General features: G+C 39.7%; 1 protein-coding gene across 12 annotated transcripts in view; it reads right to left on the bottom strand.

Annotated features, from left to right (window-relative positions):
• The window catches only part of SOX5 (SRY-box transcription factor 5), a 604,370-nt gene that overhangs the window by 131,956 nt on the left and 444,612 nt on the right, over nt 1–27,802 (bottom strand). For all 12 annotated transcript variants that reach the window (XM_014256070.2, XM_014256071.2, XM_088055169.1 and 9 more), the window contains 2 exons: nt 16,625–16,797; nt 14,096–14,164 (listed from right to left, as the gene is read on the bottom strand). In XM_014256070.2, the coding sequence (XP_014111545.1) occupies nt 14,096–14,164; nt 16,625–16,797 (242 nt within the window). The remainder of the gene's footprint in view (nt 1–14,095; nt 14,165–16,624; nt 16,798–27,802) is intronic.

The following is a 27,802-nucleotide window of genomic DNA, read 5'->3' as shown; positions in this document are numbered from 1 at the left end:
TGAACAATATGAGCCAATGAACCAACCAAAAACATAGCACGAGCCTCTTTCTCCTCTTTGGTTTTCCCTTCTCTGCCTTTCTTAACATCTAGAGAATCAGTCACTAAGACCGTACTGGTGTGTGGCAGTCCTATTCTAAACAAAAACCTGAAAGGATATTAAATGTACACTGGAGAAGCTGGCATCAGGTACTGATTTACGTGTACATTCTGCCTACTACACACCTAAGCTCCTGCCCCTGAAGTATTCCCACAACTAAGCAGCAAAACCAGATGAACAGCAGTGCCTCCTACTCGACAGCAGGTGAGGTTGTGTGAAAGAAAAAAGGCAAGGCAGGCAGAGAAGTATCTGTGGTGCCTATCAGCCACTAGAGCAAGAGCTGCTTCAGGAGATGCCGAGAAAGTGCTTACCCTCTAACCCATGGTTCCCACTGAGAAACTCTGAGGAAGCTTCTCCGAGGCACGATGATGGTATTTGTGAAGGCAATAAAAATGAACAGTGGGGGGAAAAAGCAAGCTCTTTTTGCAGAAACAGTTTGTTCACTGGAAACCATTCCCACGGCTGTATCCAGGCTCTGAGGGGAGCACAGTGTTGGGAAGGGAAGGAATCAGTTCTGGGGAGCAAACAGGAGAAAAGGCAAACACACCCAAACCAAAAGAGAGCCAGAGAAGCAAAGAGGGCAGAGGGATGGAGGGCATTCGTGCAAATACAGATTTCACTTGCAATTCATTCAAAGGCAGTGGCATTCTTATCACAAAGAAGAGTTTAATCAAAGTCTCAAGAGATCTGCCACAACGGAAGCCCTTGCCTTGCTGCCTGGACTGCCTGAAAGAAACACCTGTTACCCAAAACAAAAAAAAAAAGACAAAACAAACAATAGGTATAGAAAGGAGGCCATGGTTCAAACAATGGGAATTGGAGAAGCACTGTTTTCTCTAAATGAAGGACTAGAATCCTATCAAATGAACAGCTGGGGAAAGCATAATTCTTTATATTTGCAGGGAAGTTACAGAGATTATATGATGGCAACAAATACAATACGTGTATCTGAGCTCTGCTTCCTAGGCACCAGAAAGGACAGGAACCTCCTAAGATATCTCTGGGTGGAAGAATAAACTTGCCTGAGCCCAGCTCCAGGAAAAAAGATAGCCAGATTTCAAAGGAACACAATGGACAATTTTCCTCCCACAGGATCTCTGCAAGAGTTTCTGCTAAGAGCATACTGAGCTCAAACAACCTACTCAAAAGGTGCAGAAAGTAAACTTGTGATTTACACAAATCCAGATACACAAAGGGGATGTGAAGAATTCCCAAAATGGACGTTTTAAATAAGAAATGCAAATATTCTTAACAAAGGATACAGATTTCTATGTCAGTATATTCATTACAATTCCAGTTTCTTTATTCTGATTGTACCAAAAAAGACAGGAATTCTGAACTGTGCACTAAGAAATAATGCAAGGGAAGTAGAATTAAAAGACATCCTGAAACTCACGACACAGAAAGCTAAAATGCTTGAAAAATAAAATTTCAAGCCTGCCTTTCATTTCAAATAAAGAATAAATGCAAGAAATAGAGCATAATTCTAATTCTGGTCACTAGAATGTATCAGCTCTCCAAAGTTTTGCTTACCATTACAATGTCAAAGAAATTCCTGGATCTATCACGTGAGCTATCCTACCCAGGGAAACCTCCTGCTGCGAGAAACAAGATCTATGGAAAAACAGAAGCAACATTTATAGGGGTGTCTACAACCATGGGGATGTTCAGAGAATCACAGATGGGAAAAAGAAGAAGTCTGAAAGTTTTGTTTCCTGAATTTTGTCTAATGTGAAGTAATTTGAGTCTATTTCTGCTTATACTGCATCTTGCTTTAAAACCATCAGTCTGTTTGCATCACTGGGGAATACTTTATATATACCTTGCTCTAAATTTAGGGTTCTCCCTATTTGCCATGATCTCAGATGAAGAGGAATCATCAGCATGGCTGAAGAATTCAGAAAGCCCTGAAAAATTCACAACTACAATCAATTGCAATTTAGTAAGTATTCATAACCTGTAGCACTCATTTGGAAAAATGTCCTTCCTTCACCCTAAATTCCTTTAGAGCCAGTAAAAATCTGTGTTCAGAAAAGTAAAGCAGTCAGGTTTGTAACTGCTATCTAGAGTGGGGCATTTCAAATGCATGCACAAAAATGTGTGTAAGGCAGCTTACACCTGCGTATAAGGTGAGAATGTAACCAATGAGCTGTTCTATAGATGCTTACTTATTCCTGGGCTACAAATTTGAACCCCAGGGTTAAAGAAAATGAAAATTATGCTTAATTTATATGTATGTGATTCTTACGGTTATTACTAACTTGAAACTTCTTACATATGGCACATGAAAAAGTCCCTCTTGCTTATTCACAGCAGCTCAGAAGTGCTTAAATGGCAGGCAAGATTCTACACACACTTTGCAAGATAAGAAAACATTCTCACCACGCAGAGCTTTAAACGGACAAATGCTGCCACAGGTTCCATCAAATACTGTACCACCAGCCTCAGGTGGTTTTTTGCTGAAGTACAAAGAATGTGGTAAATTAGGAGAAAAGAACTGATTAGTGGCACAAACTGATCCAGTCCCAGCCCCACTGAGGGAGAATGGAAGAAGCAAATGCTGAGGGTGCTGAAAAAAAAGGAGTCAAACTCCATTTTCAACACAACCAGCCCAAATTCAACAAAGGCACTCAGTAACTCATCTACCTTTGTGAAGAGGATGGCAACAGGAAAAAAAAGTCTTCTCTATTTTGATGGAGATCAAAACTAAAAAGAAACCAAACTCAAAAGTGAAGGAAGAAAGGAAATGTGACACAGAAAAAGAGGGGACTTTATAGTACAGGCTCTTATCCACCACAGCCAGGGAACTGCTCTGTCTGGCCAGGAGTACACAGCATTTCTCCTGTAACCCAAGTGCCAGTTGGCACTTCTCCCATGCTGACATTTCAGGGTTCACACTGACCTGGAGATAGATGTACTGTAAGTGGTTGGTGTATCAGCATCCTGTGCTTTTACAGCCATCAAAACCACACAGAAAACCAGTTAAAATAATGCTACATTGGATGAAAAGTCAAGGAATTGAACGTTAGGGAATGTCAGAATTAAGGTTGTCAATATAATTTTAATTTTCACACTTGTGAGTACGGTTTAAAATTATATTATCAGGTAATTCTGGAATACAATTTCTTTATTCAACATGTATGACAGAGATACATGAGAATAAAATAAAAGTATCTATTTCACTTAATTCTGGCACTTGTAACTCTCAAATGCCTTACTTTGTTACCCAAATAACGTATTTCTTTGCACACAGTGTTCACAGCACACAAGAGTATAGAAATATTTCAATAATTTCTGTCCAAATCCATTTTAAATTGCTATTGTGTTGAAACTATCCAAGTTCCAACTTTAGAATAATTTGCTGAACAGTATCACTATCATCTTTTAAGTAAGTCTAATCTGATAAAAAAAAAGTTAAAACACACACATTGTAAAATTAGTTCACTCACTGTACCAAATATTTATGAACTCCAAGTACTGTGAATTAAGTTTGTCTTGTTTTATTATTATTACTTTCCATGTAAGTCCTCATTTTATTTTTTATAACTTTATTATTCTTATCTTGGAACTTAAATTCTTTTATTTATTTAGCTTCTAAATTCAAGTAACCCTGACATATATCTCTAAATCTCTTCAAAGCATATTTTAAATCAATTTGGATAAAAATCTGAAATGATTCTTTAAAATTATTTAACTGCTACAAGTTTTATTCAATTTTCATGTGAAAAGCGAACTTAAATGAAGACTCTACACAAGATGCAAAATAAATGAAAAATAAAATAAATGAAAATAAATGAAAAATAAAATAAACAAAAAACAAATTACCCTCCAGGTAATATTTGTTTAACTGAGACTTCCACAAGACAACTGTACCTTTCCCTCTCATTCTCCAGAATTTTAATTCAGGAGTCACTCAGATCATCCCTCCAAAATCACAACCCCTCAAGGAACTACAAAATATTTAATATACCCTTCTTACAAACACCAAGCACAACCAACTGCCTTCCACTTGAATTTGGACATTGCAATTCAGCATCAGGTGAGGGACAGAAAGAGGACAGCTAAAACAAAACTGTTCCTCTTGGCCTCTTGCACAGTGAGCTCACCTTGTCTCCTGAACCAAGAAGAGTAAGGCATCATCAGCTTTTGGACAGCAGAGGTCCAAGGAAAATCTAAGATGGTGAAGACAATGGTATTGATTGGGTAGGTGGAACCACCCTCTCCCTCTGAATCATTCAAAGCCATTATTCCAGCAGAGAGTTTGAAGTGCTCTGTTTTGAATGAGCCATCAAAACAGAGTTGGGACCACTTAACGTGGCAAGTGGTGAAGCAGAAAAGCAAACCATTGGCAATAGGAACTAAATGATCTTCCAATCTCTCCCTCTTGACACAGGTTTGGGTGCTGGTGGCAACCTTGGTATCTCAAATACAGCCATTTTGGCTAGAAAAGCAACCATTTTAGATAGAATCAGCTGGGCAGACTGAGATGCCCAGAGATTAAAATCACAATAAAAGATAATGGACCTTATACATCAACAGTCCCAGTGTTGTTAGAGTAAGAGTTGTAAACCTGGCAGCAGGTTTTTTGTTTGAGTAGTGTTAATGGATGCTTTTTTTGTTTGAGTAGTGCTAATGGATGCAGATCAACACCAACCTTCTGTCCAAATTTCACTCTGGGATATTACACACTGCTTGTTTGTGTCTCTCTATCCTCCAATTGGAGATTCCCATCTCAGCTCCGAGTATCTGTGCTTGTATATTTAACAGGTAGACTCCTGTCCAGTGAACCAGCCCACCCTACACCCTGTGTCATCACAGTCAGGACAAGAAAATGTACCCTCATACTCTGGCAGGTCACAATCTCCTAATATACATACGACTAAAAAATAACATTAACATTTACCAGAAAAATTACGTCCTCTGTTCATGCTGTGCATCACTACAAAACACAGTAAACACCTAAAGAAACCTTAAGAACCATTTTCTGAGTAAGAACCATGCAATCCCAAGCATATTCCGTAATAATTGAAGAGGAAATAAATGCGATCTGAATTTAGCTTAGAGCTTCATTCTCTTTGGGATCCTTCAGGATGTCCTGTGCCACTTAAACTAAATATTACTTGGCCAACAGGGCCAAAACCCCCCAACTCAGAGAAATCGCCAGAATAATATGCAGTTGTCAATTTCTGAAATTTGTTTTGTTCTGTGGGGTGAGACCCTACAATAAACGCTCTCCAATTACACAGCCATCTGAGTAATTTCGCAACTGGTGACCCTTATAACGATGTTCTCATTTTCAGAGCCAATGTGATGCCACACAGTGATTTGTCTGTTAAATTGAATTTTTGCCTCCAGATAGATAGATAGATAGATAGATAGAAAGTTTATTTTGAAATGTCTTTTAGTGCTTCTGAGCCTGACTGATGTGAGATGTTATTTTGAACATGCCAAAGCATCTGAACGGCTCCAGTCCTTTCTTTTCAGCGTGCATTCCTTGATAAGTGGCAAAGCTTCCCACTTATCAGTCACTCAAAGTGACTGTGGCTGTCAGTTGTGTACAAAGCGCAATCAGTTTGGAAGAAGAGACACCAGCATTTTTCTTCTCAGCTTGAAGCAAACACGTTTTGACTGCTAGTCATTCAATTTTAAAGCATCTTCAATTAGGGGCGGATGAAGATATAAAGAAAACACATCCTAAACACCTCTGCCAGCCAGCAGTAAAAAATTTATTGTTATCTTCTGCTTTACCTTACTGCAGAGGCAGCAGCAGCAGCCTTTTTTGGCTGTACAACAAAAGTGCTCAGGATTACACACACTCCACACACAGACAAGAGCACAGCCATAAAGAGCTCATGCTCAGCTTCTCCAGCCTCTTACACACTTACACCTTCTGCTCAATGGGTGCACAAACATCACACGGCACCCCACGCCACCCATTCTGAATACAAACACCCACAAAATGACCTCTACTGCTCCACAGCCAATAAAATGCCAAACAAAACCATGAATAAGGCCGTGGAAATACAGACGGGGAAGGGAAAGGGAGGGCTGGCAGAAAGGAGAAGTTGCTGAGGGAAAGGACGGGCAGCTGCGTGAGAAACTCAGTACCAGGGAGCTGAAAGTGAAAGAAAATAATCAAAGCTGATGGGTGAGAGATGCAGAAATTGGAGAGGGGATCTGAAAACAAAAAAAAAAAAAACGTGGCCATGAAATGCCTGCTGAGGAGAGAGAGACCAAGATGAGGCCTTGGAGCACAACACTGCCAGCCGCGCTGACTGGATTTGACTGCTGGCCTTTTCCTTACAGTCTTAGATGCTGGATTATTTTGGGTGTTTCAGTGTTCTGGTTTTTAATAACAAAAAGTTTCTGGCCTTCCCTTGTGATTGTGTGAGAGAACTGGAAAATGGGAACACTGAAAGCTCAGTAACAGAAAATAAATTAAGAAAAGATGCTAAAATGGCAAGGGAAAAAAGGCATGAAGCTCAAAACACGTTATAATTTGAGAACATTTGGACCAGTAACACTGGAGAAAGCAAGTGCTATTGCAATCAAGTAGCTCAGCATAGGCAAAAAAAAGCTGATTTACCTCAATCAAACATGCCCTTGCATTTTCAATAAATTCAAGTTCACAGAAGCAGAGAACATTCTGAGTTTGAAGGGACCCACCCACAAGGGTTCAATTCTTCTGGGAATAGCCTATCTGGTGATCAAACCCCCAACCCTGGCACAGTCAGCCCCATGCTCTGACCTACTGAGCTCATGCAAGTTTTCAGCAGATACTCCTGGCTTGAACTGGCACAACTACAACAGTCAACAAATTTGGATGGCATAAAGGTAAAGAAAATGCCTGAGATTGAACTACCTGTAGAAACTTGCTAAGGGTTATCTTTGGAGTTAAAACCGTGGTGCAAAATGATACTCTGCAGTGAAAGAAGTACAGATAAAGACCTCAACAGCTTTTTACATAACTTAACTTTCCTGGTAAGGGAAGAAAATGAAGTCCCACAGGTTACTCAAAAGTCCAGTCTAACACAAATGTTATTAGCGGAAGTTGAGAGGACAGAAAGCAATTAGGTCATTCTGACTGATTTTTCTCTTTTTTTCCTCCCTTTTCCTATTTCCACCCTGAACCTTAGAGGCTGGGTATTTTTGTTTGTTTGTCTTTTTGTTTTGCTTTTTGTTGGTTTTTTGTTTGTTTTTGTTTTTTGGCTTTTTTGGGGGGTTTTGTGGGGTTTTTTTTTTGTTTTTGTTTTGTTTTTGTTGTTGTCTTCGGCATTATTTGCTTGTTTGTTTTTGGTTTTGTGCATGCTTATGTGTGTGGTTTTGAATAACTTCTTTCCCAGGGGATTTTTTCCTGCTCAAGGGACAGGCAAGTTATTCTGATAACTGATAGGACATCAGCTGCAGAGCTTTGTGAGGAACAATTGTTTTGCCTCTTTGCTGGCAACGTCAGTGGTTTGGGAAGAGGTTGCAAAGTCATGGGAAAGGCTGTAGTGTGACTCCCTTTTGGGTCTCACTGAATGCAGTATGCCCATGTTTGTAAGTTGTGGGAGAACAGCTGCTCCTGACACATGACGAATTTGGACAAAATGTCCCCACATCCACGAGACTGCTCAGTTTGACTGTGCAGTCATGGCTTGTCATATCCACACTGGCAGAACAAAACAAAAGAAAAAAACAAACCGTTTCAGTGGACAGAGCTTGTTCTAAAAATATTTTGGAGAGTGAGGAGGAAGATACTTTCTCACAGTTTCCTACTGAAGAAACTCATTAAACTCCCACTAGTATGAACAAGAGTCTTTTCTCCATGTTCAGTGGGAGTTGGATCAGGCCCTCACTTGCCCTCACTTCAACAGCTTTATTGTCTTACCAAGGAAACCTTTTGTCCTCACCTCTCTCTAATATGCAAAGAGGACTCTAATTATAGAAAAACTAATACTGCTCTGCCTTGCAAGGGCTTGCAAAGCGATTGTAGCACCACAAAGCATTGCTCTGCTGTCACTGACTTCTCATAAGAGCAGAATTCCTGAGGAGAACAGGAATCCAGAAGCAACAGGCATTATTAAATCTGTAACCAAGCCCTGGTGTAGCAGCTGCTCATTTTTGTGTCTCCAGTGAAGGACTCTTCTCTCCAGCCCTTTAAAGCCTCGAGAGAACTCTGGTTACAGAAGTGAGATGCTGTAAAACAGGAAAGAAATGCCCCAAGACCTTGTGGCTGCACTGAGGAGACTCTGACAGGGCAAAGATGAGAATCAGGACCTCTACCCTCCTTATTGTAATAAAAGCTCAAAGTTCTCCAAGTATTTAGCTCATATAGTGGCCTGCTGGAGTTTTTTTGTAAGCAGAAGAAAGAAAATGAAGGGCTTAGTCATGTTGGAAGTATAATTTAAGACTGCAAACTTGTTGGGGTAGGGAAAAAATCTTCACATTTCTTTTTGTACAGTCAATTAATCTGTGTCTTCTCTCAACAGGAGTGAGAAACTGGTACCATCATACAAAACAAAAAGAACACAAACAGGCCTAGATATCACACAGCCAGCTCTGGATAACAGATGATTGCTCACCTGAGGAGTTCAAAACAACAACAAATCTAAACAACAAAAATTACTGCCATAACTGCATGGGTAAATTGTGGTATCTAAAGCACTCTGGAAGCAGGTCTCTACCACTGTTTTGGAAGACTGGAGTCAATCCAGAACCTCTTGCTGTTTGGAAAGTTTTGACAATAACAACTGTGTCATTTCAAAACTTTGCATGTTAAGCTCAAGAAATATTTTGCTGAACTTCTGTGTAACTCAGAAACCAAATCCTTCTTTCCTCCCCCAAAAATACAGCTACATTTTGAAAAATAGATTTGGCTGAAAAATGGACTAGCCATCCTACAGGATGTTCAAAGTTAAAGATTTTATTACATTCCAAATTGGAACAACATCTTAAACCTCAGAAGGAGGTAATGAGAATGAGAATATTCTGGTTTGAGAACACACTAGTGCAGCCAGGTCCCTTCATCTACCAACACAGCTCATGGGGAAAGGGACACAGCCAGCTGACTTCGGGTGGGAGGATGGAAACCTGGATCCAGACTCACAAAGGAAAGCCTCCTTTGGAGCTGGGAGGACATGCAGGGCAGCTGAGCAATTCTGAAAGCCAGAAAGCCTGCAGCCCCAAGGCGCATGATGCCCGGAGGGCTCTGGTGCCCACACCTCCTTCTAGACAAGCTGCTGAGGCTCTGCAAAGCTTGAGGCCATCGAGGCCACTGCAAACTTTCCACCTGGGAGCTGGCAAAGCCACATCCCACCTGGCAGGTGTGATACAAAACAGGTTAATTCAATTTTTACTGTGCCTGTGAAACTTTTAGCAAAGAAGGCCTACAAAAGCTGCTTTCAGCAAGGACAGCTGGGATATAAGAATAAGACATCTGGCCCAGGAAGGCAGTGATAGACAAAACAAAGGACTGAATCTCTGGGAACTTGGGGTGGGATTTGTAGTGATGAGGTTAACTGTTCTATGCACAGAGGGACTGTACATAAGTAACCCTATTGCAGAATCACGCGTCCACTTTAGAATCTCCTGCGTGCACCTTCAGGCCTGAATGAAATTATTTTAACACATCTTCAGTGTTGGAGAGATTAATTCCGATATTTCAGGCACTTGGTAACAGGTGGAGAAGGCCAGAGACACTCATTACAGCTTTGCATCAGAATTTAGTTGGGATCCCCCACTTCTCAGTGGTCCAAACTTTCTCACCAAAAAAAGGGTCCTGTTAAAACATCTGCTCTAGCACTGAAGGAAAATGAAAACCCTCTCCTGAAACACACAGTCATCAAATGGTTACTGTCTGTCAGGAATTGCCCTCAAGTTTCAGAAAGCACTTGGTTCCTGGGCTAAGTATGTCACTCAGAAAAAAATACAAATTATTAAGCAAGTACTGACAGTATTAAACCAAAAAAGTCAAACAAAACTGTGGCCTAAATGCTAGAAACACTTTAAAGCAGCATTTTTGCTTCCTGCTGTTTAGAGAGCTTAGTTTTACATTATTGGCAACCTGAAGTGTTCCAAGATCTTGAGCTGGGCTCCCCAAAAAATTTTTTGTCTAAAAATCAGAACAGACTGGAAAACAGCATTTGGCCTCTGTTTTGTTTGCCTTCTAATTTTGGAACTTGTAGTGCTCATGGTTTCAGATTTTGCCTGGAAATATGAGACTTGGAAGTTTACATTTTGGAGAAATGAAAGCTGGCATTTTTGTCATCACATGACTCCAAAAGCTGGGGCTTGAGGAAAAAAATATAAACCATTGTCAGGTTTTCTACAAAATTGTGAGATTAGCAGTATCAGTTTTATCACAATTTAGGCTGCAAGGTTGACCTATTTTATCAACAGTGCCCTACTGAATATGAATTACTTTATGAATTTTAACAACCATATTTCATTTTAAATATAGTTCAATTAAAGTGACATTCGTCACTGAGCTTCAAAGCAAACCCTTCCATCATCATCCTGGGCTAGACTTTTTCTCTTGAGCAAGTGAACTGCACGACCCCTCCAAACTTTGTGTTTCAGAGACAGCCTTTGAAGCAGGACACCTTTGGGGTGTACTGGGGGACAAGCTCAGCATCATGAGAAACATCTTCCAAGGTTCTTCCACTCTCTGCCCACCTGACATGATAGCTACAGAGCCTCAGACTTCCCCAGGCTCTAGAGTAAGGGCACCAGGAAGCAGATTATGACCCTGCAAAAGATGAGTAGGCAACCAGGACAGTTCCCTTGAGGCCCTGAAGGACAAAACCAAACTGAATCCAAGAACTTGCTGAGCTGCTGAGCTGTACTAGGTGTCAGCCTGTTCTACAGCTGCAAATCACTACCATTCTAAAATACAACCTGAAATCTTTGGGGTGGTTGATGCACAAGAGCTGTGAAAACACAGGTTCCAGTTCCATTTACGGTACAACAGGACGACTGAGGGGTGCAGGGGAGAAGACCACAAATACTCAGCAGGCAGAAACTGCTCCAGTGAAAACCTTACACAGAAAGATTAGGTAGAACAGAAAGCAGTGTGCATGGGAGGATGCATTCCACAGTGGCATAAAAACAAATGGGGGAGGGTTAGTTAATTATTCCGAGAAACTCAAACCTCTTCACAAACTAGGTCTAGAACATCCTGGAAAGTAGGAAAAAAATTACAAACATTTGCCAAAACACAAAATCCCATCTAGTACCTGTTTCAGCATTTTGAGGTCGTCCAGATTATCACATTTAATCTAATCTGCAACTTTTCTCCAGTTTACTTAGCTCTCCATACAAACTTGTTTTCTGTTCTAGTGACACCACCTTCCAATTAATTCAGAAGAGACAGGCTTGAAAAAGACATGTCAATTAGAGACTCACAAGCCAGGTACATTTTTCTGAGCTCCAGGAACTAAAGCATCTTTCTCCAGCATCACAGAAGTGCTGGTTTAATTGAGCTGCAGTTACACTGAGCATTTGCAGTCCTCTAAGGAGGAGAGAGACATCAGTCTCCCCCTGGTTATGTTTTGTTTTTCAGTGATTGTGTGATGGGGTAAGGAGAGAGGGAACTGTTTCCAAGTTAGCACACTGAAAGGACTCATAAATCATGGGGTCAGCCAGGTTATGCTTTATTTTAACCTTAGGGTATTATGCTTTCAATCCAGTATTTCGTAGCTTTTTTCTGTGTAATAATTTATCTGGAATTATGGCAGCTCTTACAAGCTTAGAAAAAAATTGGCTCAAGTAAAACAATTCCTTTGTCATAAATAAGTTGTGTTCATAACTACAGCATAATCATTCAACTGCACATAAGTCCAGCAGTTATCCACTCTTTGTAGGAGTATTTCCCTGTCAATAAATCTAATGCTATTTCAATCTTCAGGCCAGTGTGACAGAAGCCTCTTAGATTAATTAGGGCAAGGTCAGAAAAACTGAACTCAGAGCTGCATTCTTGTCACAGTTTTCTTCCACCTACCATAATCCATAAGCTGACTGTAAACTCACTGACCATTTTAAACATGGGCTTCATTGTCTTAATTTATATACAAAAGATGATTTCTCTAAGAATTGTTTCTTCTCTGACAGTCACTAATTGAGGAGAAGTATTTTGCTTTGTATTCAATGTCGATAAGGATTATTTTTTTATTTTTAAACATTTTTCCCTTCACAATTATGGGCTCCAGCCAGGGTTCATGAGACTTGAGGATCATAAGGGCATGGAACTGTCCAGACTGCCTGTGCAGTATAACCAAAATTTCACTACAGCTCTGTGGGAATGAGAGAACAGTATTGTCTCACTGCCTGTTCAATTCTTGACCTTTCTTGCCTGACCATCCAAAAAAAGGGTGCCACAAATCTCATGGGGTTTGTGTGAAGTGGACCCTGGAGGTGAAATCCTGACCTTGGCAGGGTCAGTATTTCATCTGAAATCCCCTGAGACCAACCTCCAAATCATTTCTAAGGATTGCAGCTTCTATCAGATGGTAGTTGGCTGACTTTCATTTACTACTGACTTAGGTCAAACTTAGACCAGAGATCAAGAGATGAAAGGCTCTATATCTCATTATCAATAACCAGGGTTTTCTTCACTACCCTAAAAACAACATACTTCATTCTTATCTACAAGGCGTTGAAACTTAAAAGGGTTGGGGTCAAATTATGTTACTTCAATTTATTTTTATTCACTGCTTATAAAACAACTTCCTCTCTCGCTGCCATAGCTAAATGCTAAAAATATAAATATTTTCCGTGCTATTGTACAGGTTTTGCTATTGTTTTTTTTTTTAAAAACTTATTATAAATGCAGCAATAAAGAAAAATCCCTCCCACACACAAATTAAAGAAGAAGAAAATAATACAGAGGTCAAGGACAAACCAAGTCTTACCAATCTCAAAATTATTTTCAGCAAAGCACATTTTGTATAGAAGTTGCCTTTTAACAGAGGGGTGGACCTTCCCAGGAGTTTTTCATAAATGCACAAGTCCTGATATGGACAGAATATCCTCTGGATTGACAGAGCCAAGTTTTCTTCTAGTATGAAGCTCCTCTGATCTGGCCGGAATTAAGTTTTCTTAAATGGTTTACAATTGTCACTGATCATTTTAGGCAGCTTACTCTGAAATACCAACAAAAAGCTTTGGAAGGAGAATGCTGTTGCTACTGAACGAACAGAACAGTCTACAGCAACTTGCAATGCTCTGTACAAACTGCATCATCAAAAAACCAGAGATTTTACCCTGATCCTAGATATCAGAAAGAAGTCAAACTTCTCCTTTGTTATCCCATGGAAACCTGCACAGGCAAACTGATTTGCACTGTTCCCGAAACAGAGGCATGCACATGGGAGAAAAATAATCAACTACAGTCAGTAGCATGAAAAGGAACTTCTGAATACATAAAGGAAGAAAGGGGCTAAATAAAGTTTACTGGTTATGCTGGTTTAACAGCTTTTTCTACTACTGGACATAAACTGTAGATACCTGGAACTTACACAGTTGCTCTCCTGAATCTGACCAACCTTTTCACCAGTTTCTCACTTACACAATACTTCGCCACAAATAAAAACTTCCAGACTTAAAACACCTCAGGCAGAGGGAAGAAGGTGCACTTGATTATCAATCACTGAAGAGAACTGCTTCAGCAAAACCTTAAAAACGGAGCTGTGGGACATCAGTTCCAAGCAAACTCTTTCTGGCAATGCTTTTGTCACTCCTGAGGAAAGAGGATTTGGTCCAGCAAATGCTTGTTTGCATGACCAGCTCCTCTAACATCTTCCTGATCCTACAGGACCCATGTTAATCATATAAGGCCTTCCAGAAACTGACCTTTTTTGCTAAATGACAGGTAAAATCCTCATGTGTTTCCATAAACAAGATGCCAGCCAACTGCAGAGATTCTTAAAGAAACTGTGGCAATAATGGCTGAGGGAAAGAGTAGGGAAAGGGAAAGGAAGAGAGGTAACAGGGGCATGGGAGGAGACGTGTCTCTGACCTGGATCTGTTGCTGAAGAAGGTTAATTTTGTGTTGCTGCTGCAGAAGCTGCTGCTGTTGTCTTGCAATCTGTGAAGAAATTGCATAGAAGAAACATGAGATATGGATAACCATTCCCAGATTCCATCCATTGGAAGCTTCGACCCTGCTTAGTTCTTTAAACCTCTCCATTGAGCTAAGAAACCTTCAAGGGCAGGAGGCAGCAGCCTGGAGACTGCTGCTGAAGCAAGGGGCACATGTTCAGGAAGAATTCATTGCTAATACTAGTGAGAAAGGGAATCTTACAGAAAATGACATACTGGAAATGAAGACAAGGACCTATGAAAAAAAATCTTACTGAAATGGCACTGCTAAAATTCCCCAGGAGAGAGAACAATACTGGCAGGGAAACTGAAAAATAGTGAAGGAAAGTGGAAAAGGCAAAAAAGTAGGATGGCCAGAAACACTCTTCTGTTTGGCACCACTTGCTCAAAAATTCCAAAAAAATGGCAATCTGACACCATGGAGGAAGGTTCTTAGTGTACTTCATGTTTTTTTAAATGTAGAAACAGGCACAAAGAGACTGGAACTGAGTTTGGAAAAATTAGTGACTCTTCAATGTGTGTATCAGCTGCAAGAAACTAAGGGGGCAGTAGCACTAAGGCTACAAGGCTCAACACTGAAACCCGTTTATGGAAGGGGATGGAGCTGGTCTAAGTCTCCTCTCAAAGCCAAGTGCAATTTTCCCTAAGGACTTCCACCCTCCCTCTCTGCTAAATGATTGCAAACGCTGCCATAGACACATTTTATACACCATGAAGGAAAAAAGCAGACATTAACAGAATGGAATTAAGAGTTCTAAAGTCTGGAGGCAGATAAACCGTTCTTGAACTTAAAAAGCAAATTTGAAAAACTTTCATTTAAGTTATCACAAAAGCTCTGCTCTCATGAACAGCCAGTGCAGCAGTACAAACATTAGAAAGAGCTCTGCTCTTCCCCTGTGTTATGTGTACACATCTCAGGGTCAGTTGGTAACTTATACATACTTACTGGGAGAAATTTTGTGCTTTCTTCCCCTCAGGTGTTTTCTTTTCTTTCTATTATTAGACTATTTGCATAAGAAACACTCAGTCATAGTTAGCTCCACATCTAACAGATGAAATAAATATTTTCTTTCTGGAGCCTTTCTTTAAGAAAGAAAAGTAATTTTTATCACTACATTTTTTTCAGAGTCTGGATATTTTAATTTCTGCATAATACAGAAGTATATGTGTTTTCTTCAATTAAAAGAAATCCCAGTTTTCATAATTTTTTATTGCTTTTTTACATTGTTTTCATTTTCTTATTCACTTTCAAATCCCTCAGCCATCCTGTGGCACTAGTGACTTTAAAAGGCAGGATAAAAGGAACAGCTCCTACAGGATGTCTCCTTGTGAAAGAATCTTGCCAATTCCATCTTCACTCCTTCATCCATCCACCTTTGCTGTTTTAACAACAGCATGATACAAATTCCCCAAGGTAAGTCACTTCTGTTCTCCCTGTGAGGGATTTCAGGCATAAGGCCAAAACACCCTTTATTTAAGATAAGGTTTTTAAATAATTAAAAACAGGGAAAACCAAGGCTTAAATGTCTGAAGGTATCAGCAGTGGTTTAGAAATCTTAAGCCTTGCTTAAGCACAATACCAACACTGAATATGACAACTATGACAGATTTAAAAGAATTTTGTGAGTTTCCTAAGACTCACATTGCTGCAATTCTGTGATAAAATTTTGGACTAAACATCTAAATATTCTCTGCTCATGTTCAAGTACAAAAGTGGACATTAATTTCTGTTAAAATCTGCACAGTGAAATCTGTGAGAAAAGTTATATTTTTGCCTAAAATGTTGTATGTCTGTGTATGCACATTGCAACTGATCACATGTGAAAACCATGTTTGCGTTTCCAGTGAAGGGCATACGTGCAAGAACTGAAAATCAAGCCTCTCAAGTGTAGAAGAATAAAAGTCACACTTGTTCACTGACTTTATATTATTCTTTGCTTTTTTCCACAGTTGGCAAAACCCAACCTTTTCATTTCTCACATTACAATCCAAGTGCTGCATTTTGTTCTTTTCATACCTATTCAGTATTACTGAATTAAAGCAGCTTCAGCAGATTATTCAGGAGGGCTGAATTTGCCTGTTTATTTACAGATAGTTTAAAACCCCAAAAAGTATTGAAAGATAATATATAATTGCAGAGTATTCTGAGTTGCAAGGGACTCACGAGGACTGTCAAGTCCAACTCTTAAGTGAATGGCCCATGCAAAGGCTGAACTCACAGCCTTGGCATTACTGGCACCAGGTTCTGAACAACTCCAAGATGGATATATTTCAAATTAAATCATTCTTCTGATATGTTCTTGTTCAAACTTTTTCACCTTGGAGAACAAATGGAAAAGATTTTGGGTGCAGAACAACTTTTAAAAGTTGAAGCCTGAAAGACAAACTACTGGAAAGTCCTCCTAGGAAATGATTTAAGCTGAAAGCCACTGTCATGATCACTCACCTGCTCTTGTTGCTGCTTAGCCAGCTCCATTTGCTGGCGTTGTTTCTCGATCTGAGATGCAGCCAGCTTCTTCTGTTCATCGTGAGCTGCTAGCAGCTGTTCCCTCAAACTGGTCAGCTGATTGATCATACCCATGAGCTGCCTTTCTTTCTCAGCGAGGCTTTCTGGAGTCCCTGGGCATCATATGGTGGGGGGAAACAAAAAAAAAGGGGTAAGGAGAAGAGAGGAAATTTAGAGCAATCCAGCTCTTCATTTTGCAGCTTCACTGTAAGCAAAGTTTTAGGAGAACCAAAGAGCAGCAGCAGCAGCAGCATATTGCAATATGCTGCACACTAAGACCTGTTCCTCTAGAGGAAAATGAGCCATGGAGGATAAATCTGTATGCAGGCTTTGATCTGGTGTACCCCTTCAATGTTTCTTTGCCCTTTCATCTGTTTCCCACTGCCTTTCTGTCAGATTAATAAAGTGAAATAATACTGCCTATTTTGAGAAAGTTTCAAGTTTTAAACACTGGGGATCAAAAAATCAACCCTTCCAGGTTTCTAAGACAATTATATTTATGTCAGAAACTTAGGAAAAGGTATGGTTTCTGTAAGTGTCAAAGCATTGATGCAGGATAAGTATTAACATCCCTCTATAACCTGCTATATCACCTACATCCCTGATTAGGATTAAATTATATAGTACTTAAATTGTCAATAACTCCTATTGCTGTTGCTGCCACCAAGGTGCACTTTCAAAGGAAAAAGTCTTTTATAAACATATCTGAAAACCTGAGTTAAACACAACTCACCATCACTCTCATTTGTACTGTTGTTAGATGTTTTTTTTTAATAATAAGAGTTCAGTAGACACAGAGGAACTCACTATCTCACTTTCATAACTGTGCTGAAGAAATTATTTTTCTATCCAGAAGGACAGTGGTTATAAGGGAAGGGAAGAAAAAATTCCAAGAAAAATCAAAAGCTATGAATCATACTCCAAAAAAAACAAAAAAAAACCCCCCCAAAAAAAAACCCCAAACAAAAAATATACGAAAAAAAACCCACAAAAAAGGGGCACTTTTAATATATGTAGAATCATTTGACTGTGAATTTAAAAGACTTGAAAATATGTGTAGCAGCTAATCCACAGATATCCCCAATACCACCACACCCTCTCACATGAGTCAGATCCTATGAAAACCTTTCTAAAAAGCCTTTAGGAAAGGATTAAGGCTATCAGTGTTAATGCCTCCTCTGAAAATAGCCTGGTTTTGGGACCACCCTTCCATACAAACCTCTTTCAAACACTGGCAGCATTCTTCTGCCAATGTCACTAGTGTTCTCCAAGTAAAAAAAAAAAAAATGTAAAAAGAAAAAAAAATTGGCGACTACAGCAAACATGTTCCTAGCCAACTATCAGTCAGACATGGAAAAGAGCTACTGGTAATAGCTCATTTAGTCTACCCCCCTGCCAGTGCAGGAATGTTCCCTATAATATATTTACTACAGCTTTCTAGATTGGATTGAAATGTCTGAAATGGTGAATCATCTACTGTTTGCTCTGAAAGACTGTGCCACAGCCTCTGAGGTACCACTGGGAGGGCTCTTTGCTTGATGGTAACCTTAATTTACCTTTTTGTTTCTTTTTTCCCTCTGTTATTTTTACTTAATTTCAGTGATGTGATCTCAAGCAACATCCCATTTGTTACATTAGCCAAGTCCAAATCCATTTGTAGACAGCCATATGCAAGCAGAAAACCACAAAGAATCACCAGGAAAAAACGTGACAGAAGAAATGTAATTAAATTGTTTCTTATTAGGGTTCTAGAAATTTCTGTGAAAATATTCTCACCACATAACAAAGAACTACAGCAGAATATTCTCAGATAAAGCCTCCAGAAAAACTGTGGTACAAGCTGGAAACTTGAGAAACACACTGAAACAGAAACCATAGGACTTTAAACCTGTTCTGCTAAAAGCTGTGAGAAAGAATGGAAGCCAGCGCTAAAACACTATCACGGCTGAAGAAAACACTTCTATCTATGATTTTTCCTTCCAACACTGGAGACAGAGAACTGCTACAAGTAATGCATTTGCCACCTGGCCATGGAATTAATCAGAAGTTTCTATTGCCACTCTTCATCCTTTATTTATTTTTCCCCAGAAAAAAGGTGCAGTGTTTCCAAGTGGTGTAGAAGAATTATTCTAGAAGGCAGCCCCTGCCTTGGTCTGTCCACGTGGGTTTACTGTAATGCCCCTCTAATGAAGACTATCATGCACTGATACTGCCACTAGAAGTGAAACATCTGAAAACAAAATATTTTGTAATTATTTATTCAGCAGCTATTTGATGCCTGACTTTTACTGAGGGGTGGATGCAAGCATGAGAGAAAGGGGAAGAAGGTCCTACAGAAAGAAGGAATACACAGGATTGTCTCAGTCCTTGAGTCAGGGTAAGCAAAAAGAAATCACTGTCAAATACACCAACACACATCACAGCTCCTCAGCCAGTGCTGGTTCATCCGTGTATTTTGAGCTACTACAGTAGCTTTCAGTTGGGAATCAAAAAGCACTTTGTAAAGTTAAATTAATCCCCATCTTTAAATTAATCTGAAAGGTGGAAAAACATTTCCATATGTGTAAACTGACAGACAGAGAGATCACAGAGTTAGGCAGAAAAAGACGTGCTGGTAGCCAACCCCGCGCTTCAAAGCTCTGGTTTTGGGAACAGGACACTCCACGTGCCACTGACCTGACCAGGGCACCAGACACAGGCAGGACATCCACCTCCTGCATTGCTTCTGCAGCCTCACTGACCCACAGGGCAGCAAAAAAACTTCCCCTCCAGGAAAAGGGCAGCTTTCTCTGAATTCCAAGAATAAAGATGAAGAGCTGTGCCCAGCTCCAGGGTCCTCAGCACAGGAAAGAAGGGGACTTGTTGGAAGAGGCGCAGAGGAGGCCACAAACATCATCAGAGGGCTGGAGGACCTCTCTTATCAGAAAGGCTGAGAGAGTTTGGGCTGTTCAGCCTGGAGAAAAGAAGGCTCCAGAGACACCTTCCGAGTACCTAAAATGGGATTACAAAGACGGGGACAAACTTTTTAGCAGGGCCTGCTGTGACAGGACAAGAGGCGATGGTTTTAAACGAAAAGAAGGTCAATTTAGCTTAGACATAAGGAGGAAATTTTTTACAATGGAGGTGGTAAAACATTGAAATGCGTTGCCCAGAGAGGTGGTGGATGCCTTATCCCTGGAAATTTTCAAGGGCAGCTTGGACAGGGCTTTGAACAACCTGGTGTGGTGCAAGGTGTCCCTGTGCATTGCAGGGGGATTGGACCTGATGACCTCCCAACCCAAACTATGACTCTGTGAACTAAGAGTAAGCAGGCAGTGCAATGAAGTGCCAATGCAGACATCAGAATCACAGGCACACTGCAGCCATGCAGCCAGGGACAAATCGACTCAAGTCTCTCCATAATTATCCAGTTTTTTAAGAAAATCTGAAATGCTCACAAGGGGTGTTTTATATCCTACTTAGTAAGTACAATGCATAATTCCTTGGGTTTATACAGCTGGAGTGAGAGTAGTCTGACAAAAGGCAGACTTCTTGCATTATATTTCTCAAGCTATTTCAGTTTGCTAATAAACCAAAGGGGAAAATTTATCAGCATCAGCTTTATAAAAAAATCTTCTGTTGGAGACTACTTCCTGGAAAACATGGCTTAGTAGGTACTTTTTTTTCACAGGACTAAGCCATCCTTCCAGTAACTGGAATAGTATTTAATGACAATTTCAATTCTTTGAGGTAATAATTCCTTGCAAAATAAGTACTTGGATAGCCATACTCTCAAGTGACCTGCAGAAAACCAGAGGCAAAAAAAGATCAGATGTGTGGCTCTAATGAGAGATGGTGAGTTATGTGCAGATTTCCCCTTGTCTTATTCACACATCTGTATAAGCCCCACTGATGATGAATCATAGTTCTAACATATCTTGCAGGTCATTGGTGGCTTGTAAATGTGTGAAAATGAAAAACAAGGGAAATACTTGAATCAGATCTTGATAATAATGTTAAGTGTTTACATTTAGTTTAAGTTTAGTATTTTTTATGTTAGCCTTATTACCTAGCACACCTTCTCTATAATTACCTTCATGGAAATGGTCAACTAAAGTGCTATTTCACAGTTGTCATGGCCAATCAAACATTACTTTGCATAACATGTGAAGGCCAAAGCACGGAAAGTTTTATTTATTTAATGGTGAGGTGAGGTGAGGGCAACAATGGGGTCACTACATAAGTACAACTGGTTATAGGAATTTTTCCTGGTGTATTAAAAATTATGAGTTAAGTGCTGCAGTTATTTGTTGATGCTTTTCTAGATGCCACAGATTGGGGGTAAACAAGGATGGTGGTTTTTTGTCCTACCCTCACTATTTTCTCTCAGTTAACCTGCACGAGATCTATCATTGTGTGAAGTGTCTTGGCAGATAAGGGATTTCCATTTAAAGAATTCTGTAGCTTACAGGGCAAAACATGTCAGTATTTTATGCAACTGAACCAACAACAAGAATGAAGGCAGTTTATGCCACTCTCGAGTTAATGAACTCTCCACATGGCTGCTAACCCTGACTTGGGAGGGGGTGCAAACCTCTAGCCCCAGCAGCCATCTTCAGCTGCCTCCTTACTAAATTCCCTGGGAGCTGCTCCAAGCAGCACAGAGTTGGGAATGGTTCTGGAGCTGGCCTTTACACATTGCAATGCTCTCACTCCAGCCAGGCAGCAGGGCTGAGAGAAAAAAAACCCAAGTGTCCATTATTGCAGCCTACAGCTTGACAGCAAGCTAGACCACAGAAGTACTGAGTGAGGAGCAAAAGGAGAGTGCCTTGAAACAGTGACTGCCTCAAGAATTACTCTTAATTACCATCAGATCCACGACGGACAGATATTGCACATTTTATGCTCAACAAAGCTTTTAACCACCAGGCCACCTGCCTTTCAGGAGATTGTTGTAGGTGCTCCCTGTGCTCTCTCACTGCCATGGCAAAACATGGATTTTTCACAACTGATCAAAACAACTCAGGCAAAGGACCATCCAAGTACACACTGCTGGTTGATAAGTGCATAAAGACACAAGAAAAGATGCTTTCCAGATGCATCAGCTTAATCCTCTATTACCACGAAGGCTCAGAAAAAACCCTATGTTTGTGGATGCAACACCCACAGCAGATGGCAATAAAAGAAGACTCAAATTAGTGGCATTCTGTATCGCCAAACCTAAACTTCATCTCAGATCAACACTACCCATAATAGTGTTTAAGTAGTAGAAGAAATTTACTCAAATGTGAAATAAACTATTACACATTCTTAGTTCTGATTCACAGTCTCAGACTGGCAGTAACAGTAACATTTTAATAAACATTAGAATGAAGACACCAATATGACCAAATGACACACTTAAAGTGAGAAAACGAACAGGAGAAACCTTGGCATACCCACCCAAAACAGAACCAAAGCAAAAAAAAGGCAGAGAAACTGCTTTTGCGATCAAAACAGTAAATACTTTATTATAATTTATTAGACAGAATGAGAATGTAAATGAGAAATTGGGAAAGCCAATATTTTCTTTGACAGACATTTTAAGCTTTTGCTGCAAATGTTCAGGCAGTGAGAATGTTTGCTCCCAGACAAGCCTACGGATGTGTATTCTGCAGGGGCAGAGCTATGGCAAGGCTCTCAAGCCCTCTGTCATGTCCCCTCTGTCATGCTGGGGATGGCATCAACCAGGGGTGCTTGTGTGCACCCTCACCCATAGAGACAGTGAAATCTATCTACCAAGTCAGTTTACTATCAAAGTAATTCCGTAAATAGCTTTTGAACTGTCAGAATCTGTCTTTCAAAGGAAAATCAAAGAAAACAATGTGCAAGTACAAAGCCTGGAAGACATAATAATATTGTATTATGTTCATATCATTAACTGTGGTTAAAAAAGAAAAAAAGCCTCCTGTATCTACAAAGTTTTCTATGGGGAAAAAAAATCATTAAATGGAAATAAGAATATTTTGAAGTACTCTGTATTCAAATAATGTTAAGATGTATAATAATAATTAGAGCATGCAGTATAAAGCATTTTTAGATTTCAAAGCACTACCTAATTGATCTTCTTAAAGACTGTTTGCAGGTAGAAAGGTAATGGTATGCATTATGTTTTTCAAGAGCAAACTAAGGCACGAAGCTTTTTAGCAACTTGCCGAAAGTCATTCTAAACTTTATGTGGTGTAGGAGGTTTTATTGCTGGCCTCGATGAAGTCACCAGCAGAACTATTTCATCAAGGCCAAGAATTTCCCCACTGACTTTTAACAGTAATACATGTTAAATAGATAATTAAGTCTGTGTTTGACCCAGTTGGAGACTAGGTAAGGTTTCAGCCAAGGGGACCCTTATGAATGAACCAATTATTGATGTCATCCAACTCACCGAGCAACAGAACCGTGCCACAACACAGTTTCTGTGTAACTTTGATGTAACAACAGTGTGACAAGGACTGAGCTACAGCCCATACATGAGCTAAAGACTGAGTCACCTCCAGGTTTTTCCTGAAATTATGTGTTTTTTCAGTAGACTTTCTAAGCTAGCAAAGGCTACAGCTTTCATACAAACATGAGGAATGCTTTTAAAACTGAACAGTCTATTAACTAAGCCATCCTCAGAAAGAGTAAAATCCTACTCGTCCTAACTGTACCAAATCCAAAGAATAAATAAAATTATCAGTAGTTCATAAAAAAAGTATCTTTTCTAGAGGATTTTCTTACAGCATCTTTCTTCCAGAGTATCATTCTTATCCCAGTGTCAACTATTTTATCCTTACTCCTCATTCCAGTTTTAACCTTGACATATTAGAAATCTAAACCCAACAATACTTTGCTCGGTAAGAAAGCCAGGAAAGTAAAACAGACAGGCCACCTAGTCTTCTTCTACTTTAAAGCAAACTAATCTGTGTCATGCAGTCCCTACATAAAACTTTAAAAACCTATTTATAACATAAATTTGAAGAGGAGTATTCCCATTTGTGCTGCTGACACCACCTGAAGTCACATGTGTGAGGCAATGGGGAGATGGTGTTTCCTGCAGGAAAAGTAGTCTGATAAACAGATCTAACTGCCTGAGGTAAGTTCAGAATTTAACATCTTCCTTCCTCTGTTTTTTGAACAGTAATGTGAAATGTTTATAGCCATGCAGTGGGGTATGTACTTGCTGGGATGTGTTGGTGGGTGGATGTGGGTCTGTGCTTGTGAATGTGTGCTGACTCCCCTGATGCTTCCCTAATCAATACTTCAGAGAGTGCTTTACTATGGACTAGAAAACACAGCTTCTCAGGCCACTAAATCCTGGAGCTGTCAGGACAAAAACACCTGAAAACTGGCATTTTTCATTAAGTATTTAAGCAAACTTTGCTACACAATGACTGGCATCTTACAACTACCCACCTTGCGAAATTAAATTATTTCATCTTACTGATAGGGCAAGTCAGCATAATAAAAGAAAACTTTCTGACTGCTTTTTACTTGGCAAGACACAGCCACCAGAAAAAGCAGCAAGGAAAGAAAAAGTGCACAATTCAAACTGATTTGCCTGTACCTGCAGGTTTATATAATCAATCTTCTCTCTTTGACAAATAAAAATCCGTTTTAGGACAGCGAGATATAAGGAATGTATTTATTTCAGCACACGGACGTTCTTCATATTTTATGTTTGAGTGCAAGGCTGAAGAATGAATAAAACCAAATTATGACCAATTACCCTCTTTTGCCATTACTATCCTCAAGAACTCATATTCTGTGGGGAAAAAAGCTCAGCCGTCTGCTCTGTAACAAACCAGCTCTCTGCTGTTTCACAGCCCTGGAAAGAGCCTGTCACTGAGTACTCTTTATTTGCTGTCAGAAAAAAGTTTTGGTACAGTACACCACAAAGAAAGCTTGGTATTCAACCAGGTTAGCAACTTATTGTCAAGGTTCCAAAAGGAATAGACAACATTTCTATTGAGACTGTTTCTCAGAAGTTATTAATTGTTTTACTGTCTAGACGACAAGTTAGAACTAGGCTAGGAAAGGAGCATTTGCTGCTGGAATTTTATGCAGCAGCAGGAAAAGAGTAAAAAAGTGTGTGCACACGTGTGTGTGTGTGTGTATTTGCTTTGTTTTGTTTTGTTTTGTTTTGACAAACTGGCAGTTGTAACTCTGCAACATTCAGCTCTATCAGCACATCTTTCAGGTAATTTTAGTACCACAAGCACAGCTTTAGGACCCTTTTGTCAACCAACTCTCTGAACCATTTTTAAATATAGCTGTTTGAAACCCCATATATTCAAACAAAGTCACTGGCATTTGCTACCTTAATTAGTTCAATTTTATTCTATTGTCTCTATCAATAATCACATCTTAAAAATAAAACTAGAACCTGACTTTTTGCGATCAAACTAAGTACCTTTATGCACAAAAATCTGGAACAACCTCTAATTAGCTGCTTTGCCGTAAAATCACATTTTTCAATGCCTTAAAAGAGATTCCTCCAACCCTCCCTTCCCATATACACAACGCTCAACTAAACTCCCATTCTAGGTCAAACAGCAGCAGCCTCATCCAGTCACAATCTCTACCTTAGGCTTTTTTTTGGCCTGAAGAAGTTCTGCGTTGGTGTGGCTCAGCTAGCACTGGCTACTTCCCTGCAGCCTGAGAGTATCACATCGCCTTGTGATCAACCTCCACAATTTTGGCAGCTGCCAAATTTCCTCCTGAAACTTAGGAGTCCCTGAGTGCAACTGGGCAGGTTCCCATGCACCCCAGCACTTCTGGAATATTAACAAAGGACTAAAGCTCAATTTCCAATTTGCTACTATTAAATCCCTCAAAAAATAAACACAAAGAAGAAGATACTAAGCAGGTTGCAACAAATATTGAATTTATCAGTTAAAAGCTGACAATCCAACATATCTTACCTCTTTCATTTATGACTCTCACCCTCCTTCTCTTGCCACTCCACTTACAATACTACCCACAAAGAAATAATGCAAAGCATCCACAGCTGACACAAGTTTGCAAACACTTTAGAACCATTAATTTGCAAATATAAAATTCACACAGCTCCTAAGAAAGCGTGCAGCTTTCACACAACTCCTGGGGATCTGTAGTGTATTAGTCAAAGGTTTAAACCCAGTGTATTCCCCATGAATAATCTTTCTCCCTCTCCCCCTCCTTCCTCCTGTCCACATCTAAATGCAGAATCCCCAGCTTCCTTGTCTTTAGTTTACAGATTATGTGATCCAAAGTGTCACTCACTGGATTACTGCACATAACCTGAGCACTACCCAAAGCTTACTTGTCTTCAACTTGTCCAGCATTACTTAAATGGAATTATCCGTCACAATCCATATACCGAATCTGCATAGCTCACTTATCTCAAGATTCTGTGTGTCACCTACCAGATTATCCGTTTTAATCCATACATTGAATCTACATAACATATGTCTTTAATTCATGGGCTCTGATGAGCTATAGTATCGCTGAATGGATTATTTCTCTTTATCCATTATTGGCAGTCCTAAAACCGTTCACAGCGCACTCTCTCTCGTGCCCCATCTTCTCTGCACATGAGCAAAATCAGAGTCTTCAGCAAACACATCTCACATCAAACACAGCCTGACACAATACCTGCACTGACACTTAGTGGAATTTGGAACCCAGTTTCTCATGCAAAACTAATGTCTGTGTTATCGCGAGTTGAAGATCAGGATTGGTAGGCTAATCTCGCTTTCAATTACATCCATAAATCTGTGGTTACTCTAACACAGTCTCTGGAGTCACCTAGACTTAAGTGGATACAATTTAACCAAATTTAAATTCAATTTTAACCAAATTTTAATCAAATTTGAATTTGATTTTAACCTAATGACAATCCCTTTCACAGTGAGGGCAGAGAACACTTCACCTGAGTTGTTTACAAACTAACCTGCACATTAGAAAAGGTTGTTCAAACAACAATAAAAATATATCAGATTCAGACCTTCCCAGTCTTTCTTGAGAGATTTGGGCACAATCCCTGTTAACAATGCCTTCAACAGAAAACCTACTCAGAAAGACTAGAAACAAAAGTCTGTTTAACCTTTTGTTCCACACATCTATTCAAAATTAGCTAAGTGGGGAACATATAAAATATGCATTATTATGTCTTGACAAGTTTCAATAGAAAGATGGACAAGATTAGCAGCAAGCGTGCACTCCAAGGGGATTTTAAGAAGAGTTCTCATCATGGTTAAAGCTGCCTCACTCACCCCAGTGTGAGCAAGGCCAGACAGCCCACGATGCACCTGAGGGGCCAGTACTGCTCCTGAGGCCCAGCACCAGTGAAAGAGAAGCCTCATGTTAATTTTATATATTTAGGAATGATTACTGATACTTAAGAAATAATTTTTATACCTTTTCCTAGTAACACTGGAGGACAGCAGCTACTTTCCTGCTGCAATGCACAGATAACAAGGCAGTTACACTGACAGCAGAAAAGGGGGATGATTTTCCTTCCTGTAGACGACCAGTTTGAGACCTGAAGATCTCTCTGCTTCATTGAATCCAATAAACTGCATTATCCATGAATAATCCAGAGGCCTTTTGAGCCCTGGTTTTGAATATGATGGATATAAGTAAGTTTGAACAGGCTTTAACCAATTCAACATACAGTTTTACAGCTTCATTTTAAAATACCTCAATTTAACAACACGCTTTGTAGGTTTTGCTATACGGTGACTTGTTTTGAGCGGAGTAAAAATTCCATGGATATCAAAACAGAATTTCTTAAGAAATCTCTAGTCCCAAACTTGTAATTTAGCCCCAGACTATCTCTCTGAACAAACACAGGTATTTGAGTTATAATTTCTACAGATATGAAAGGTTCTAGATTTTGCCTCATTTTAAGAGTATTCCCTTGCAGTACCTTTCAGTCCATCTGTGGAATAAAACAATACATTTCCTTTTCAATTAGTAACTGGAAATATATAGATCCTTCTAACTGTGATCTTGAAGCTTGCAGCTGGCACTCTGCAGATACTCAGTGATGGTTCTGTTTTACAGGCGTGCAGATGAAGAAAGGGGGGTTTAAAGTAGCAGCCAAAGGTAACAAAGCAACCAAGAGAAACAACTGAATAC

This window comes from Pseudopodoces humilis, chromosome 5, assembly GCF_049639895.1.
Source record: "Pseudopodoces humilis isolate 2021_Gansu_Grassland_sample_001 chromosome 5, ASM4963989v1, whole genome shotgun sequence".
In the NCBI taxonomy this organism is placed as follows: Eukaryota; Metazoa; Chordata; class Aves; order Passeriformes; family Paridae; genus Pseudopodoces; species Pseudopodoces humilis.
The sequence above is the reverse complement of the archived record's forward strand: the minus strand, read 5'-3'. Positions and strand labels throughout refer to the sequence as shown.